At 46.7% G+C, this 19,178-nt stretch overlaps 1 protein-coding gene across 1 annotated transcript in view; it reads right to left on the bottom strand.

The window, feature by feature from the left end:
• Nucleotides 1-3,254: 3,254 nt before the first annotated feature.
• Nucleotides 3,255-19,178, bottom strand: part of HS6ST2 (heparan sulfate 6-O-sulfotransferase 2) — a 127,823-nt gene continuing 111,899 nt past the window's right edge. Inside the window, exon 2 of the mRNA XM_050310863.1 lies at nt 3,255-6,152. Coding sequence (XP_050166820.1) covers nt 5,450-6,152 — 703 coding nt within the window. The 3' untranslated portion in view covers nt 3,255-5,449. The remainder of the gene's footprint in view (nt 6,153-19,178) is intronic.

The following is a 19,178-nucleotide window of genomic DNA, read 5'->3' as shown; positions in this document are numbered from 1 at the left end:
AAAGTTCTGCCAGGAGTCATTTGCAGCCCTCTGTCCATGAATGGTCATCAGAAAATACATATATTTGACATTAATCTCTATAGTTTATACAGTTTATGTAGAGGTTTATGACAACAACTGCTTGTGAAAATCCTTCCAAGTGAAAGCCTTATCTGCAGTCATACAAGGGAATACATAAATTAAAATAGCTGAGGATACCAAAAGGCAGCAGCTGTATTGTCCTGAAAATGAACACTCAGCCCTCACTAGAACTATTTTGATTGCTTTGCATATAGATTGTTTCAGCATTTCACTGCTCCCCAAACAAAAAGCGATATAACCTCTCCTGCCTGGCCTAATGCATCCTTGCAGAGCTAAACTGCATGACAGAGCTTCTGGGCAGAGACCACGGGTAATTTGGCTGATAGATCCTCTGGAAGCTCAGAGCCAAATTCGATTTCAGGTCTAAACTCGTCACTCCGTCTCTAGAGATGGCAGAGCAGTGATATTAGCATGATGGCAACGCCGTTGACTCTGAACTCAAGAAATGGATTAAATGAAATTACACTCTTCCCTGATGAGGCTGGTGGAACAGGGAGATTGCTTTAGGAAACCCAGAATTGAATTTCATAGGTAAGAGTTCAGATGCTGTGCTATTTGCTCAGGAAGGTTTGTGCAGGCTGTTCCTCCGCGCCGCACGGAGCCACGGCTGCCAGCAGGGCAGGAAGGACAGAGTGCCAGCTGCCTCCAGAGCCCAGATCCCACCCTTGTTCAGATCACAGCTTGGTTTGTCATTGCTCCATCCACTTTGGAGGCAGGAGATCCCAGGTCCCCATCCCAGCATCCGCATTCCCACATGCGGAGAGAAGGACCCTCCGCTTCTCTCCCCCCACACGCTGCCACCCCAGCAGGGTCTAGCAATAGCCAAAGCACCCCCAGCTCCCCCAAAATACTTTGGAGACAGGGATATTTTTAGTAAGTGAAAGATTTAAATTTATCACCTGCTTGGAAAATATTTTTCCTGCAGAAAATGTCTCCGTAAGGATCACCTCTCCACCCAGAGCTGCTCTCTGTGCCTCCCCGGGAGCACTGGGCCAGCCTGGCAGACTGGGTCTGCAACTGAAGGTTTGCATTAGTTTGACAGGTTCCCTCAATTATCTGATATTTCTGGCTCAAATTTAAGAGAGGAGATGTATCAAGTTTCCTTCTCCTTTCCTCACTGATTTAATGAACTGAAATAGCTGAATTGCACTGGTATCTGTCAGGTGTTATTCACGGCTCTGATAGTTTTGGATAATGTGCGAATTAAAAAAATTATACAAAAAATCCATCAGTTCATTTTACTCAAAAATGACATAATTGGAAGCAAATGTATTACAGCACACTAAAATATATCATATGCTATATAAAGAGGTTGCAAAGGACAAAAATCAGCCACACAGTTCACCCCCAACAACCTTTGTGTATCAGGTACCCTTTAGGAAAACTTCAGTCACAAACTATTAGCCCCAAATATAACCCTTTGCAAGGCCACACAAGTATCAACTTTCCAATCTTCTGGAGAGCAAAAGGAACCAACCTGTTCCCTTTAACATTAATATGAGCACTACACATCTCCATCTGCAGTGAAGCCCTCAGCTCCACGCTGACTACCCCAGGCTGACACTTGAAGTGCCAATGGTGCTGCCGTTCTATCCCTGCAAACTTAGGAGGCATCTCGGTGCTCAGATGAATTCTATTAACGTGTCTCCAGGCTTTTCAAAACTCACTGGAGGGTTTGAAAGCCACTTTACTCACTGCTGTAGCTCCTCAGTTTCTGAAGTTTGTCTGTCCAAACACATCTCCTCCTCCTCCATTCTCCCTCTCCTGAAGTAACAGTTTTCTCAGCTGTCAAAGTACTCCATTCCGAAGGCAACCCCAATTAGTTTTATGCCAGACTCCACTGCTGCTGGGTGCTTTTTAGCTGCAGGGAGGCATCTTGCATGACCTCTATCCCATTAGCAGCTCCACCACCAGCTCTCTCAGTGCAGTCATAGACCTGTCTATAAAGGCAGTCAAATGCAGACCTCTCCATTCCCCACTCCCCATGACTCAAAAAGGCTCACAGAGGGAAGATGCTCCTGCAGGTACTTGGAAGATGAAAGGCAGCTCTGACCTCGCAGCAGGGGAATTCAACCAGGTTGAGGTAAAGTCTCCCACAGACACCTTCATGTCAACTGTCTTGTGGCAAGTCTGGTAAACCTGTGGATCTTTTATAGCCATCAAGAAAAAAATGCCTCCATCCAAATTCTAAACAAGTACCTTCGTGGCATCTCTGGCCAAGAAGATGCTCAGAAGGCTGGAGAACCTCTGCTATGGAGACAGGCTGAGAGAGCTGGGGTTGTTCAGCCTGGAAAAGAGATGACTTTGGGGACAACTCCAAGAGATTTGGAGAGGGAGTTCTGACAAGGGCATGGTGTGACAGGACAGGGTTAATGGCTTCAAACTGAAAGAGGGCAGATATACATTAGATATTCAGAAAAAATTCTTCCCTGTAAGGGTGGTGAGCCCCTGGCACAGGTTGTCCTGAGAAGCTGTGGCTGCCCCATCCTGGAAGTGTTCAAGGCCAGGCTGGATGGGGCTTGGAGCAACCTGGCCTAGTGGAAGGTTTTCCTGTCATGGCAGGGGCGTTGGAACTAGATGAGCTTTAAGGTCCTTTCCAATCCAAACCATTTTATGGTTCTCTGATTCTATGATATGATTTGTTCTATCTGACCTGGGGCACTATGGCTTAATTAATTCTTACCTGTTTTTGCATCTGATTCTGGTTTTGTCCTTTTTTTGTGTGTGTGTTTAAAAATGTCCCCAGGAGTGATACAGCAGGATGCACTGGAAGTCAGTAGCTAGGCAGCCTCCTCCTGGAGCAAAAACAGAGGGTTATCACATAAAGGAAAAAAAAAATCATATGCACACACACACATATATGTACAGAAAGAATTCCTTAATGCTGCAGAACACTGACAATCATACTTAAAATCACCAGAGACCACAGCTTGTTTTTCTGAGGACTGCTCAGAAAAGCAGTCATAACTCCACAGTAACTCCCAAACCAGAGAAAGTCCACAGTGGCTTTGCCCTTGAAAACTGTAGTTTAAATACACTTCAGAAAAGCCATGACTTCAAACTCATATCCTTGCTGTCAACAGCTATTTCATTCATGGAATTACCATTCACTCTGAACTGTGCAGCTCCCAACACGCCGTCAGAAAAAGAAATAAGCACATGAAAATCAGAAGTCTGTAGTTAAATTTTATTTATCAGTTCTATTGTTAAATTACACAATCAAAGTCAGTGGATTGGCCTGTAAATCTACACAATAAGACAGCGTCTACAGTGGAAATCAGTAGAATTTGATATGGTTATGACAAAATGGTATCCTTATATTCGTACATCCCCTATATACAATAAACAGTATACACAAAGAAAATGCAACTAGTCTCTGTAAACCATGCACACCACAGCATAAAAACAAGATGCACCTCCTGCAACAGGCCTCCAGCTTGCCCACAGTTAAGTCCTGTTTACAGCAGTGCCTTTCAGTTTTATTTTCCCCTGTAAAAACCAAAATACAACCGAGACATCATATTGACAACTGCAGTTCTCATTTAAAAAAAAAAAAAAAATTGCTGTACATGAAGTTATTCTCTTCTCTAAGCTGCTAACGCAGGGTATTGGTTTGCTGTTGCTTTGCTCTCCGCTTGCCCCCCGGCAGGATTGCTGCCCCCGGGCTGCCACACAACATCAGATGGAAAGCGGCTTCCAGGTAACTTAGGCGTGGAGCCGTAAGATTGTTTTAAAGCCTTCTGCCTCGTCTTCTGCCCCCCTGCCTTCATGGTGTATAGAGTATTACAGGTGAAAGGCAAATAGTGCAAGTGAGCCTTGTAAGCATCGTGTCCATGGGGACACAGAGGGCCCTTTCCGGGTGCCTCCATCCGCGCACCCGCTGCGGGATCTCCGCTCAGTGCCAAGCTCGGGAGCGCGGCAGGCTGCGTACGGATTTTCTGAACTTGCTGAATGTCTAGCCCAAGCCTTGCAGAGGTTTTTTTTATTTTTTTGCATAGAGATTTATAGGAGCCCCTCGCACCACCTGCCCCGTCTGCTCTCCCTGTCGGTCTGGGTGAGGCTGGAGGGCTGTGGGTGAGCCCAGTCCGGCTCCAGCTCTGCACCCTGTTCCCAGCAAAGCCTGCTCGGAGCAAGCTGCTGCACCCCATGCATCACATCACCTTCTCATCCCATGTAACTATGGCTATGGTAAAACTGGCTTCCGTCATTTTCAGTCCTCGCTCATCTGTCATTGCTAAGAAGGGCTCAAGAGCACAGGAAAAAAAAAAAAAAAAGCCCTGTTCTTATCTGGTGTAGCAAAGATTTACTGGAAGTAAATCCTAATTCAAGTGTAAATCTACTTCCATTAAGCAATTCTCTTCATAATATTGCTGGGATTAGAGATTTTTATGACTTTTTAAAGACACTACACAAATATCCGCAACATAATTTCATCTAGTTTATACCACCAATTATTAAGGAATAATAAATTCAGCATTATGTATTCTAATGGGTAAGAAAGACTTAAAATGAGACACTGTCACAGGATTATAATTTGGAGAAGGCTTAATGAAACAAACATGAGACTGTGCTGTAACTTTTCTAGAATGGTTAAAATCATACTGCCCTGAAAAATTCTCAAAACAGTGTCTATAACATCGGCATTAAGTTCAGAAAAGTATGTATGATTTTTTTTCCTTTTTTTTTAATATGAGATAGACCAAGCTTAAAACTCTAAACAGCAGTAGGTAGAAAAAGTTTAAAATTTTAAATATTTATATATCTAGAGAAATTACTTCTATTCATTTTAAAAGCCAATATTATACATAAAATTAGTCAATAATTTTTCTAGACCTTTACTGTTCCCTTCATTGTCCATTCATTAACTTGGTAAATATCATAAGCAGTCGGTGCCCTTGAAAACACATTGTTAAAATAAAGATAAAATCAAAGGGAAAAGGTTTTGCTCATATACTGTATTGTGAGAGTATGCTAAATGCTCGTTATTAGGAAATGAGTTTGCTTCCCAGATAGATTTCAGCCGAGCATCATAAACATTTTCCAGCATCCCATTTTGTATTCATAACTAATTTAAGGATATTTTTTTCCTTTCTTTTCTTTTAAATAAATGTCCAAGCAAACATTTCCCGATGAGCCGACCTGGCTCCCATATTTCATAAATAATCCAACAAACCTAAAAAGGACAATTTAATTACACGCTAAGATTAAGTGTTCCACGTACAGTACAACATTTACTGCAAAGGCAACTGCAAAGGCAACATTTTAACCTCTTTTTGCTTCGGACCCTCAAGAAGCGTCGTTTGCCGTCTCCGATTTGCAGGTTGGGGTTGGGTCGCGCTCCGTTTCGGTGCCCGGCGAGTGCCCCCCACTACCGCCGCCACCGCTCCACGTTCCCTATGTAGTCAGTGCTGGAGCTGTTCTCTCCCTGCTCCCTCAGGTGCGCCTGCTTCGCCCGCAGGATCTTCCGCTGCTCCTGGCGTTTCCGCCGCGCCTCCTGGTGCTCCTTCTGCCGCATGTACTGGTACCGCTGCAAAAACAGGTCTTTTGCATAATCGTACAATTCCATGTCTAAAAAATTGAGGGCCTCGATGCGCTGCTGAGTCTGCTTGTCTATCTCCACGCTGGAGGCCCTTGTGCTGTTGTACTGCGTGAACGGCGAGATGAAGTTCATGTTGAAAGTCTTCTCAAAGAGATACTGAGTCTTGCGCTGGAACTCGGTCAGGCCGAAGAAGGCCATGCGCTTCAGGTTCTCCTTGGCACTGTCCAGCAGAACCTTATTTCTCTGCTCCTCGGGCATGACCGACAGGTTGTAGCATCCCACCAGGCTGAGGTCGGAGAGCATGCGGACCTGGCGGTTGTTGGCCAGGTTGTAGGGGCAATCCATGAACTCCTGCAGGGAACAGCCCGACCAGTCGTCCCCCGTGTAGCAGCTGGGCAGCTCCTCGGTGGTTGGGGACCGGCCATCACAGACATGCAGGGACGCCTTCCACGTGGCTCCTCGCTGGACGTGGCGCCATTCGCTCAGGTATCGGGAGACGGGGTCACGCAGGATGGTGATATAGTAGAAATTCCTGCCAAGGGGAGAGGAAAGCAGAGTGTTTAGTCCCGCGTGTCTCCAGCACACAGCACATTAATGTTCAAAATCAATGGGAACTCGGAGGTGCACTTAAGAGGCTTTCTGGAGCCCTGCTGCAGCGTGCTCCTCCGCGTGCTCACCTCCGCAGGGTGAAGGATGGCTGAACGAATTCCTGGGGGGAGTGGGAAGGTTGTTATGCATGTGCACACACACAGCTGACTCTGTTTAACAGGTCTTGTCTCTACAAAGGTGAAAGGAACCCAAGATTTCCCTCTGTGCTGGGCTGCCCGTGTGGCAACATGTTCCTGCTGGTGTCCCGACTGATGCTATCCCCAGACCTTGGGAGAGTAATCAAAGTATCTCCCAGGATGTAAGCCCCAACCCAAACACGACACAGGTAGCTCTGGCTCTTTTAATACAGGACTGCAACAATGTGAGAGGAGAGCTAAGTGACTAACCGGAAATTGAACGGATGCATTACAGCATTTTGTAAGAGAAAAGATTTCCAAGGGAGGTGCTGGCTTTGGTTTGGAGCAATGGGATGGTGGCACATGTGCTGCCCCAGGGAACCCATCAGCTGGAAAAGCTGCAAGCTCAACCACAGGTATAGCATGAAGAGCTCACTCTGGGTTACATACTAATATCCACCATCAAACACCATGTTGTCCACTGTCACAGCCTAAAGTCATGCAAAGAACATGCTTTTTGCACCTCCACTAACATGACCGTGGCCTCAGCGATGATGCTGGAGGAACACTGCCAGGATACCAGCCACCTGCTTAAGTAAATGGAATTAAAGTAGCTCAATAAGCAAATTGTCCTGCCAGGGAAGGCCACTCCTCCAGCACAAGGACACTGCAGAGTGTGTGTCCAGGAGCCCTGAGCCCCTGCGGTGTGATCATCATGTCCTTGGTGCTGTTTAAGGAGAAGAAGGACATTCATTTGCTTTCCCAAGTGGCATCATGACCGACCACACTGCAATCAAACTTTTGGTCCCTATCGTTTCCTTCAGCAGAAAAGCCACTAGATGTCAATGTTTTACAGAAAATTGTCTCTGGGTGGACTAAAAAATGAATCACAAGCACCAAAAGGATCCAACAGCACGGGGGAGAGGAAACCTGGAGAGTCACCATTCCTCTTCCTATTTAGAACATCCACGCTCATAAATAATTAAGTAGAAAGTACAATAAATATGCGAAACCAAATAAAGCCAAGCAGCCCAGTTCAGCATCAGTGGCTGGAAACGACAGCACCTCATACTCAGAGCCAGGACACCACCATTGGTACCATCACCGTCCCCACTCTCACCCGAGTGCTGCTGCTGCCCCTCCTGCCTCTGAGGGATTTGGCCACAGATTCAGAGAGCAAAGGGAGCCAAAACCCTGCCATGACCCCAGGGAAGCTCCTTTTTCCCAAAAGTGCCATTCAACGATTTCACTGAAAGTCGGAGATAACAGGAAGCAAGAACAAAGCTCACTTTCTTGAGTGAGACCTCTCTCTTACCTCAGCAGGTTTCTGGGAGCACTGAAGAACCAACCTGCCAAAGGGAAAGGGCTTTCCATGAGCACCATCACCTCAACCAGTCACTCCTACAGGCAGGAGGTGCCCCTGGTCGTGCTTGTGCCACAGGCTCCTTTGGTGCAGCAGCAACACAGCCTTGTCAGGGTCCCCAACATGGGAAATGGGGCATATCTGGGGCAAGCCCCAGCCCCTTCTTTGAATTCTGTCAGGACTCCTTACCCTTGGCTTTAGTTTATTGGGATACAGCACTACCTCTGCACTAACTATAGCAACTAACATTCAGCAAACCTCTGGTGACTGAGGAGGCAAAAGCAAAGCCCTGCTTACCCCAGGGCCCCTTGTATGAGCTGGCCCATCAGCAGTTCAGCGAGGCTGGGAGGGGAGTGGGGTGCAGGCACAGGGTTGCTGCCAGTTGAGGGGGAGGGCCAACCAAACCATATGCTCTAAGGCCATCACAGAAATCAATGGGGAGTTAATGCAGGAGGGGAAACAAATCCTGAGCCAAGATCGATCCAGCGAGCGTTTTATTATAGTTCAAACCCTTCAGCTGCTCTCCCTTTGTGCCCTTTGGTCACAGGCGGTGGTGACAAAGCGTCTCCCTTGGCTGCTGTTGTAAAAACAAAAGAATGAATAAAAACTTGTGTGTTGGTGGAAGAGGCTGCGTCGTAAGGAATCACCGTCAGCCTGGGTGGCCGGTGGCCTCATCCTGGTGGATATCTCCATCTGCACCTGTCAGGGAGAAACGCTGCAGTCCAGGGAGACCAGGAGATGAGGCTGAGCAAAGATGCTCACTGGTCTCTGCAGTGAGCACCCTATGCACCCTGTCTTACCCCAGCACCCTGTGCTTGGGGACGCCAGCCCATCGCCAGGGCTACTTACGGGATGCCCTGGATGGAGCCCATATCCTACCCGGACTGAGCACCAGTTCCTCGCAAACATGCTCATGGCTGTTATTTATTCCATGTTGTTACTTCCCAGGTGAATCCTGCTTTCAAGACACGACAGAGAGAGACGCTTTGTCAGCTGCTGGGCCAATCGCAGCTACTTTGTGCATTTTCTCCCTTCTTAAGTCTGCCTATTAAAATTCTACTGAAAAAGGAGCTGACCCTTTTGGGAACATCAGCTTTTGGGTTTGCCCCAAGCCATCTCCTCCAAGTTAGGAATCATGGCAGCTCCAGGAAAGCAGCCGTGCTTCTCTGCATTCATCTGAACCGAGCTTCAAAAAGTCACAAAAGCTTTAATGCATCATCAAGTCAGAGCCGTGCCAGAGATGGAATCGGCCATCAGCACTCTGAGCATCATTCTGCTGCAACGGGAAGACTCAAAGCTTTGCAATTATTTTTAGCTCTGTACGTAACAGCTTGTTCTTTCTGTTGTCTTAACAAGGGGATGTTGAGCTCCTGCCCATTCCTTGAAGCTTGTGCTTCAGAGCCTGAGACACGTTTGCAGGTAGAGCTCAAACTACTGTGAATCATCCCTCCAACTTAGAGTTGCACTCACCAGAAAAATGTCTTTTCTGACAAAGTTGAGCTGGGTGCCCATGAAGCAGAAACAAAAGGAGCTCCAGGGCAACTCACAAAGTAGATTGACCCTGAAGGCATGAGGAATGTGAGATGGTGTGACAGTCACTTGTTTCTGGTATCTCCCTGAGCTACCAGGTGGTTGTTCCCCTTTTCTCACCTCTGCCAAACACAGGGGAAGAATGAAAATCCCTTCTTCCAAGTGAGTGATTTTTTTTTTTTTTGAATCCTGAAGTCCAAGTGAGGAGCTGTGAAACCCCAGGGGATGACAGCACTGAGTAAAGCCAGAGACTTCAGAGCCTGGAGAAGCTTCCAAGGAAGGGATACACAGGTACCCACACCACAGTGCCCAAGGGCTCTTCCCCTGCAGAGCTGCTCTGCCAAAAAGAGGCAAGGAGGAGGTGACTCTGCTTAAGCATCAAATAGGTCAGGATCTCCTGAAGTCAGGGTACATCTCATCCCAACCCCGCTGCCCTGGCTGTTTAATTGCTTGTTGAGGTTGAGGGAGGCTGGAGGTCAGATGCTGGCAGCTGCCATGCCTTCAGCCTGGAAACCTGAGCCTGGCCTGATGGAGCTATGAGGTAAGGAGCTGGAGAGGGGAGCTGAAAGCTGAACATCCACTCACCATTGCATCCATTAGCGAATGGATCAGTAGGTGAGGGACTGAGTGACCTTTTCCCATTTCTGCTCAGAAATGAGGCTATAGCAAGAAGGGCTTTGTAGGCTACAGGGGGTGAGAAACCTGCAGCCTTTGCACAGGGAGCACTGCAGCTCTGGGAACATCCCAGTCTCCTCCCAGGCTACGCTCGGGGGCAAACTAACCCAGGAAAACACAGCTTCAGCACAGGGCTTCAGAAGCAGAGCTATGATTCCTAGGGAAAGTAGTGGGGCAGTCCCATTCACCATGCAAAAGTAAGGCTATGTTTTAAGCTGGCTCAAGCACACCAGTTTGTATCTAGGTCAAGCTCATGCAGATGGTAAGCCTGGCTAGGTTGTTTGGAGTTGCAAACAGGGCTTGTGCAGTGAATAGAAGGTAATTTTGAAAAAGTGTCTCCATCTCTTGGGTGGACACGGAGGCAAGGGAATATGGGAATGTTTCCTATTCCGGGAGATTTTTTTCCCCTGGTCCATGGTCTTTGTGGTACATTACCAGGGCATATTTTGAAAGGAAAGTTCCCTCTGAATGGGCAGGGCCAAAGGGACAGACCAGATTTGTACCACATTCAGCAGAAATGCAAATAAAATGAATCAAAACCCTGCAGCACAGATTCTGCATATCATGCAAAGGACTGAGCTACCAAAAAAAGGAGAAATAATCATAGGGTTGGTGCTCCGGCACCAAAAACAATGCACAATCACCAGAGCCGGCAAGCAGCACAAGGACAGCGGTGTCCTTCCCCTGCTCCCCACAAACTGCTCACGCTGCTGAATGAAAATTCACAGAGCTCATTTATAAAAGGCTGGTCACACACTCACTCTTTTAAAAGCTGAGAAATCTGGGGTTTTTTTGAGACAGCAACTTGTCTCGCTCAGCTCATTTGACCAGAGGAAGATGCTCCTACACTGTGGCCACATGCACGGCTCTGAGATCCCATCTCCCTCTCCTCCACTGCCCCCACTGCAAACTGAAACTGTGCCGCAGGCAGGCTCCTGCACTCCCCTCTCACCCCACAAAGCTCGGGAAATGTCCCTGCTTGGGATTATTTGACAGCAAAGTCACGGACAATGATGGAAGGTCAGGATCATAAATGGCATGAGTCTCACATTCCTTGCTGTGCTCTCAGAAACCCTCCCCGCACGGCTCTGAAGCTGCTGATGGATTTTAATCTTCGGCAGAGGGTCTCCCCGCCGATCAATCATGCCCGCCACATCTCTCCGAGAAGTCAAACTCAATTACGCCACGTCGGGTGCCGAGTGCTTCGCTCCCAGAAGGTGAGGTTAATTCCCATCAAGAGTGGCCCACTGAGAATTTGATTTGCTAATACTGCAAATTGTTCCTCCAACAGAAATACCCCCGCTGCCTAATTTGTTGGAGGCAGGCAGCTGTTTGGAGATCACTCAGAGAGAGGCAAAGCATTCATTTAATACTGTGACTCATCCCAATTCTTAATGAACTTTGTCACCTAGAGACACAATTAAAAGGACAGGGGTGAGCATCCTGGTGACAGCCTCTCCTGCCTCAACCATCCACGCTTGGAACCTCCCCCCAAAATGGGAATACTTCTTCCCTGCCAAGAGCTGTTCTCACAGAGCACAACTCACAGAGATGAGGCCAAAATATTTGGCAAGCTCACTGAGGCAGTGCTGGGAATCAAATGTTTGCATCCATTCCAGATTGGTCCCAGATGCTTCGCAGTAGTGATGTGGATGGCAATGGCAGCTGAGAAGCATCGCCTGTGGGCTTCCTGCAGTGCTCCCAGCACTCCGGGCCCCACACACAAGGGCAACAGGCCCCACCTCGGAGTGGGTGATGAGCAGGGGGGGCCGTCATGCTCTCCAGGAGCTTCAGGGAGAAGATCTGATGCCCAGTGTCCCACAGCTGCCTCCATGCCCTGGATCCACAGCCCAGCTGCCCCTGCCAGATTCTCCCCTGCCACCTTCATGGCGCTTGCAAGGAGGAGAGCACAGATCAGGGTTATCTGAGCAGGTCTGCTCCCCTTCTCTCCTCTCCTCTCCCCAGGGACCTCAGTGCAGCTCCTGTTGAGCAAACAGACCCAGGGCCAGCTCCTACTTGTTTCTACGAGACCTCTCTTCATTCAGTCATTCCAATTAAACTAAACCTCCAGCTCCGCCTCATCCAAAATTCAAACTATAGTAAAATCTAGATGAACAAATCAATTAAAGAAGTGAAGGATAAGGATTATGGGGAGGGAGAGAAGGAGGAGGAGGAACAAACACCTCTTTTCACTGCAGCAGCCTACAAAAGTACACGGACTATATTCTTTTACTCCTAGTCTCAGGGTGGCAGAGGCAAATCATGCATTAGCTCCAAACAAGGACCTCGGAGGAAAGGAGATAAGTATTTCAGAACTGTGAATTAAAGCCGTTAGTGAATGTAAATTTACATTTCCTCTAAGTAATCATTATGTTTTCACTTCTATCAGCACCCAATGAATCACAGAGATGTTTTGTCTAGAAACACTAATGGTGGGGGTAGGAAGCCAGCAGCCTACCCACAGCAACGGCAGCAGGAGAAAAGTGCCAGAGGAACCCATAAAAAGGAGCTGGATTTTTCAAGAACAGCAATTACAACAGCCCATCATTGCCTGTAAAATTACCAAATAGGAAAGATCTGCAGAAAAGAAGCATTTCAGGCACAGAGGAAGGCAGCGATTTTGCAGCTCAAGGTACACGTTCATTTATGTGCAGGCATGGCATGTGCACACAAAGATAATGAAAATAAGGCTTTAAACAGGTAAAAAATATGCAGCCTCACACACACACACATGCTCCCAGCTACCCTCACGCACAAACTAATTGTCCACAGCGTTGCCTGTGGAGGGGAGAGCTGCCCTGCAGATCTGCCAGAGTGGTATTAATTTCATAATTGCCTGTATTATTAAAATCTCTGCAGGATACCCCTGCTCACAACCAATTCAGCAAGAACAGTGGCCTTTTTACTTTATTTTTTTTTTAGTGGTGCATAAAAAGAGAAGCAAGTTTCTGTTTTTAGACTCAGCAAACAGAAGAGTGACTCAGCCGATGGCGGCAGTCCCCAATCCACTGCCTCCATCCCTGAGACTGGCATGGGAAAGGGGCAGAGGGGCCCAGACTCGTCCTACCCACCTGACCTGCTGGGAAAAGGACTGAACTACCCTTTGGAAACATCCATCTTTCATCATAGAATAGCAAAGCTTTCCACTTGTGAGCTTAATTATATGACAAAGGCATCTTGATGGAGGGCAGCAGCGGTGCCAAGACCCCAGGCTGCACCCCAAGGAAAGGAGAGAGAATGTGACAGAGGAGCCATCAGCATAAGAATGTGCCATCCCTCCCTCTTGCTGGATGATGAGCTGCAGTCTGGATTTGTGATGCTGGCCTCAGCAGCACACAAGGCCTTGGCTTTGGAAAGTGCCTTTCTTGTCTAGGCTGCTTATCCCTTAAAAACACAGGAGGCAGAGCTGAATTTTGCCCTGAATATGCACTAGGAAAAGTCAAAGTGTGAGCAATGTCTTTTGAAACATCGAGCTCTGAAGCCTACACAGTATCAGGAGCACCTTCCTACTCCCCATGTGAGGAAGTGACCCTGTCCCTTGGAGCTCACATCTCCCAGAGCTGCATCACACAGCATCTTCCAGGTGTGGCACAGCATCTCCCTGATCACATTGCTCACAGATTCGTTAAAAAGCATGGAGACATCCCAAAGCAAAAAGGAGCCCAGTGCAACAGAGCTGGTGAATAACCACAGGATGCTGCTATAAATCAGATCTTTACAACAGTATTTACCCCATCTAAATGCTGCTGCAGGAATTGGTTTCAATGTGTAACTGATATTTTTGCGGTGGCGAGGATCGAGGTTTGCAAAGCCTACACTCCATAAGCAGTGGTTTACAGAGAGGGAATAGTGGCAGTTTTTCATTTTCCAGAGTCCACTCACCCTTCCAAGAATCTTAATGCCTCATTGATTCATAATACAGTACATAAAGATTTCATTTTTTCTTGCACACAGTGATATATTATGGAGGCAATCTATTTTGCCACTGAAAAGTTTGCTTAGTAGAGAAATTTGGAGTTTTGACATTCAGGAAATTACAGTCATCTGTAAAGCACGATTGATATGCCAAGGCTAACATTTTCATTGCGCTTATGGAGCCAGAATAACTACGCTAAAATATTTATTATATTCTTTAAAAAAAAAAAATCCAACTTCTTGTTTATAAAAAGCATATATTTAGCATTACAGAAAAAAGCTTTATCCTTCTATCCGTATATATTTTAGCTACATCTTAAATGTGCAAAGCCCCATAGTCTCCAACCAGATGAAAATACCTTTAATAATTGAATAAAACCAATACTTCAGAAAGGCTCTGCCGTGTCCTGTGTGTGCAAGCAGAGGGCACGAGCTGATGTGTGGCTGCACGGAGCAGCACGAAAGCAGAGAAATGAGACAGGGGCTGCCACGCCAAACCTGCACGATGTCCCCTGGGACTGGGAACACTTGTCCTGCCAGCCACCAGCCACCCACAGGGTACACGTGAAGCAGGAGATCACTGAACCCTGTGTGCTTCCCTTGTAAGTTTTGTGGCCAATACGATCTGGAAGGAAGCGGGTGCAGAGGGCTCCTCCTGCCTTAGCTTGACACGTACACTCTTCTTTTTTACAAAGGCATGAATGTGTATTTAGAAGTTGTGATTTATCCTATTTCCTGAGCAATCGTTGTAATTTCCTAATTGCTGCTTGAACTGTGGTAACACCCCTCCCAATTCCTTTGTATATGAAAGTACCTACTATTGAACATCCCCGCCTCAACACTGGAGCTCTCAAGTAAAAGATCATGCATCAGCCCCAAGAGCTCTGCATATCCCACAATGAGAAATTAACTCCAGAGAGGTATTTATAAAATCATTTGTTACTATATCAGAGCTCAATCAATTCTCTTCAATAATACATAAAAGGAGGAGGTTTGGCTCACACGAAAGAACGTAAGGCTGATGGTAATTCCTTCACAAGCTCTTTGCAGATAATCTTCCCCACGCTGGTTAATACATCCCACGACAGGTTACACAGAAGTGCTTTTAAAAAATAGACTGATGATATGTAGCGTATAAAAGAGGCACGTTAACGTAACTTTTTTTGCTTATCATAATTACTGGGCATACAGAAATCCAAGGAAAATCCTTCCCAGTCTTTCTAAAATTTTGTCAAAGGCAGGCGTCTATTGAAAAGGTCTTTGCAATGTAACTAATGAACTGATACTAATATATTCTCACCCTGATGCTAAAAGAGGGATCGAGGAATGGACAGTGTATTTACAGCTGCAACTTGCTACAGTTTTAATTTCAGCTCTCATTGATCCCACTGAGCACCATGAGACTTTGTAATGAAGAAATCTGTATCAATTGAAAATACCAAGTGTGCTCCTGCCCCACTAGGGCACTCCAGTAATATCATGTAATGGAAGGGGATTCTCATTTAATTGAATTGGAAATGAAACACATATTAGCTAAGAAAACTTAATCAGTGCAATAATATTAAAATGGGCCACTCAGACAAACTATACTGATTAAGTCACTTGCAAACATTTCCGTAATCATCACTGAGACTTGTGGCGTTAATGATTTAACTCACTTTTCTACTCCAGGGAACAAAACTGTAATTTCATAGCAGACAATTAGAATATTTTAAACCCTCTCTCCCACATTACAATACCATCTTCTGGCAGAAGAGCAGGACCAGATCCTGCAAGGATATGTCCTGAGCTCTGACGTACAAGAAGGTCTGCATGGATGCTGAGATGCCATCAGAATGTTTGATTTAAGATGGGAGACAGCCCTGAAAGCACCTCACTGGCTGGCAAGTGTTTCTCAGGTTCTCACTGCAGTTCCTCCACAGACTTCATCTTTAATCTTGACTAGTTACTGATGGCACAGGTCGATGCATCGCAACACTGAGCTCCAACTGCCTCCCAGCAGACCAGGATTTTAAAAATCATATTCACAAACAGTTGACATAACTGGATTTGAAATTTTCATGGAATAGCACTTCTAATAGCAATGGAATACTTTCTACTTCTCCTGCTTTCTAACTCTAACATGGAGTGCATTTCAAATAAAACTCTGTGGATGCATTTGTTGTATCAAAGCTCAGCTGGGAGGGGTTTTGCATCAGCTAAGCAAGCAAGACTAAGAAAACATTACAAGATATGCAGAACATCTCATTTCCCATGTCTGCTAGTTCCACCCCAAACATTTAGCAAAAGCATATTTTACTCAGTCTGAATTAGGATGATGTCCTTAGTAAGCCATGTCAATGGAAAATGCCACTTTAGCCTCTTATACAACCCTGAACCAAAGCAGGGATGCATCCATCATATTGTACTCAGAGGACAAAACAGTCCAAGCGTGTGATGTGTCAGGAAACTGGAGACTGAGTTGGTAAAACCACATCAGATGCTTTCCTGGGGGTCAGCAACAGCACATTCAGCACAGGAATCAGCCTGGACAAATAACAAGGTTTTGGATTTCAGATGCCTCCTATACTGTTAATTAATCTGCAGCATTAAAACAATAAAAATCCTACCTGTGGACAGTCAAAAGCAAATTCAATTTTTGCATCTTTTCAGTACCATGAAGCAAACTCCAGCCAAAGTGGCAGCTGGTCTGAGGCCACCACAAAGAGGAGAGGCAGCAACCTGGGTTGGGCAAGGAGAGAAGCCCAGCTCTGCTCTGAGCCAGCAGAACTGGCACCACTATGCAAAAAGCACCTGATTCCATTGTCCACAAACAATGTTACTTGCTTTGCCTTTTGCTCTGGCTCTCTCACCATAAGGGTATCACAAGCTTGGGTCAAGATCTGACCTTTCTGAGTGGCTTCTTGCTGTGGTCCCTTGAGCCCTGAGCTCCCAGCCCTCACCATTCCAGAGCCAACCAAGCAGGCAGTACTTGGAACCCTCAGTAGGAGGAATGTCTTGCTTAGGTTAGCTGAGAAAGCCTTTAAACCAAGCTGATTTCAGCTGAAGCCAAAACTAACCTACCCCTGTCAGAAGAAAACCAGGAGAAGCATCACCAGCCCAGCCCCAGCACGATAAACCTAAAGAAAAATAATTCACATGACATTCAGGGTCATTCACTAAGGTTCACAGCTCCTTCCAAAAGAATCTGCCATTGCTCCTTTTCCTCTAGCCTCCTTCTCAAAACATGGAGAAAAAAAAGAAACAAACAAACAAACAAACAAACAAACAAAACCAGCAAAAAGCAAAACCCCTCTGAGCAGCAAGAGACGGTTCAAAACAGCATCATTCCTATCTGCGAGCATCTCTTGAATGATTTTCAGAAGACACAGTTCTAGTCTTCCATGGATTATGCTGGCTAAAAATGTGTGTGACATTTTAATTATCAAGTACAAATGTTACTGCAAGCAAGCAATGAAACAGATGGTGTCCTGAATTTTACAGTACAGCCACATTTTCCAGCTCAAATGTACAGTTCAACAATCAGCAGCTCCAAGTTCTGTCTCTACTGTATCTCCCTTACCCATCTGAACCACCACAACCTTGTGATGCCAGGGGGGCAGGTTTGGGAGTGGAAATTTGACCCAACTTTTCCTCCCACAAGCAAATGCACAGTGTGTTTACACTCATTGGAACTTCCTCATTGAACTCCACTCGTATCAGTTATAACTCCCAAGATTTTCTCCTCTTCCCATCTTGTCTACTCAGCAGTCCTCCCAGAGGGTGTCCCCAAGGGGAAGGGAGAGGATGGAATGAGTGTCCCTTTGGGATCTATCAGTGCCAAGTCCCACATCACCAGGGAATAACAGAGCAGCAAAGCCAGAAGCTTTTCCATTCACACTGCCAAAAAACTGCAGTACATTAGATAAGAATTGTACTTTCACATGGTTATTTCCTTCCTCTTATAAAACACGAGATATAATTCAAGAAACAATTCAATGAGCCACATGGGGGAACATCATCACACGTGTCACACATTGTGGCAGGGGACAAGGAGGACCTGGGACTACCTTCAGCTGATCACAACTCTACAAATGGACCTTCAGATGTGTCTGAGCATTATCCAGTACTGGACGTAGCCACAGCCCAGAGGAGACCCAGCTCAGGCTGGGTCCACCCTGGGGCTTGCACGTTCCTTCTGTAAACCCCACACTGAACACAATGTGAACACTCATTTTCTGGATTTACAGCACCATGGCAAATGTGGCTCTTATTTGGAGGAACTTATAACCCAGTTCTGACAATGCACTAGGAAGAGGGTGTGGGTCCAGTGATTCCTGGGGGGCAGATGCAGTAGCATCCCTGGAGTTCAAGCAGCAAACATGGTGAGCTTTCAGCTGTCACTCCCAGCTGTGTGTGGCCAGGCTGTGCCCTTACCAGGCTGATGCCCTCATTGAACAGGCTCTTGATTTAAGAGGCTGTGGCCAAACTGAATCCTGGAGAGCTTTCCTGATACTCCATTCCATTCATCTCCACTAAAGGGGAGCCGCTGCTGGGGCTTATGGCATCAGTGCTGTAATTACCAAAAGGAAACGTTTTCTGGGAAGGTGTCCCAGAAAGTAATACACTGAACACTTCCTCTCACTGTTCACAGTACTGAGTAATAACTCCTCTCACCATCAGCACCAGGCTGGCTTCCAGCCAGGTTTCCAAGGATGGGCACCCCTCCTGTTGTGCCTCTGCACTGGCACAGCGCTGGGAACACCAGCTCTGCTCTCACCATTCACCCTTGTGCAGACACCCCTGGGATGTGGAAGTACTCTTGCAAGGACCAGATAAAGAAAGATGATCCAAAGGCATAGCCCCTTTGGACCCCAGGCTTTTCCTGCTCTGTTTTGGAATGTATCCAGGAGTGCAGACTCGCAGGTGGAGGGGCCAACACCAGCTCTGCAGATGGGCAGTGATGCTCATCTCACCCCGCCAGCCACAACAGCATTTGCCAGGTGGGCTCCTGCAGGTTTGATCACTGTCACTTCATCCAGTGACACGCTGGCATCCAGGGGTGAAGATGGTGAGACCTATGGTGGTCCTCTGAGCCCACCTGGAGAACCTCCTCCTAAAGGGAATGAAACAGGGCGCTTGTAGAGCTGAAGAGATCCAAGGACTGAGCTTGCCTTGGAGCACAGGTGCCTTCACAAGCACTTTCCAGGGAGCCCCTGAACATCAAGGAAAACCCACCTGGGTACCTGATTCCCAGGGAGAGAAGCCAAAGCACCGGGGTACATAGCCTGGTTTGCAGCAGATCGATGCTTTCACATTTGAACTCAGCAAACAGGTGCTCCAGAGCATGATGAAGTGCACCACAGTAGCA

This window comes from Myiozetetes cayanensis, unplaced genomic scaffold (genome assembly GCF_022539395.1).
Source record: "Myiozetetes cayanensis isolate MyiCay16 unplaced genomic scaffold, myiCay2020 scf15, whole genome shotgun sequence".
In the NCBI taxonomy this organism is placed as follows: Eukaryota; Metazoa; Chordata; class Aves; order Passeriformes; family Tyrannidae; genus Myiozetetes; species Myiozetetes cayanensis.
The sequence above is the reverse complement of the archived record's forward strand: the minus strand, read 5'-3'. Positions and strand labels throughout refer to the sequence as shown.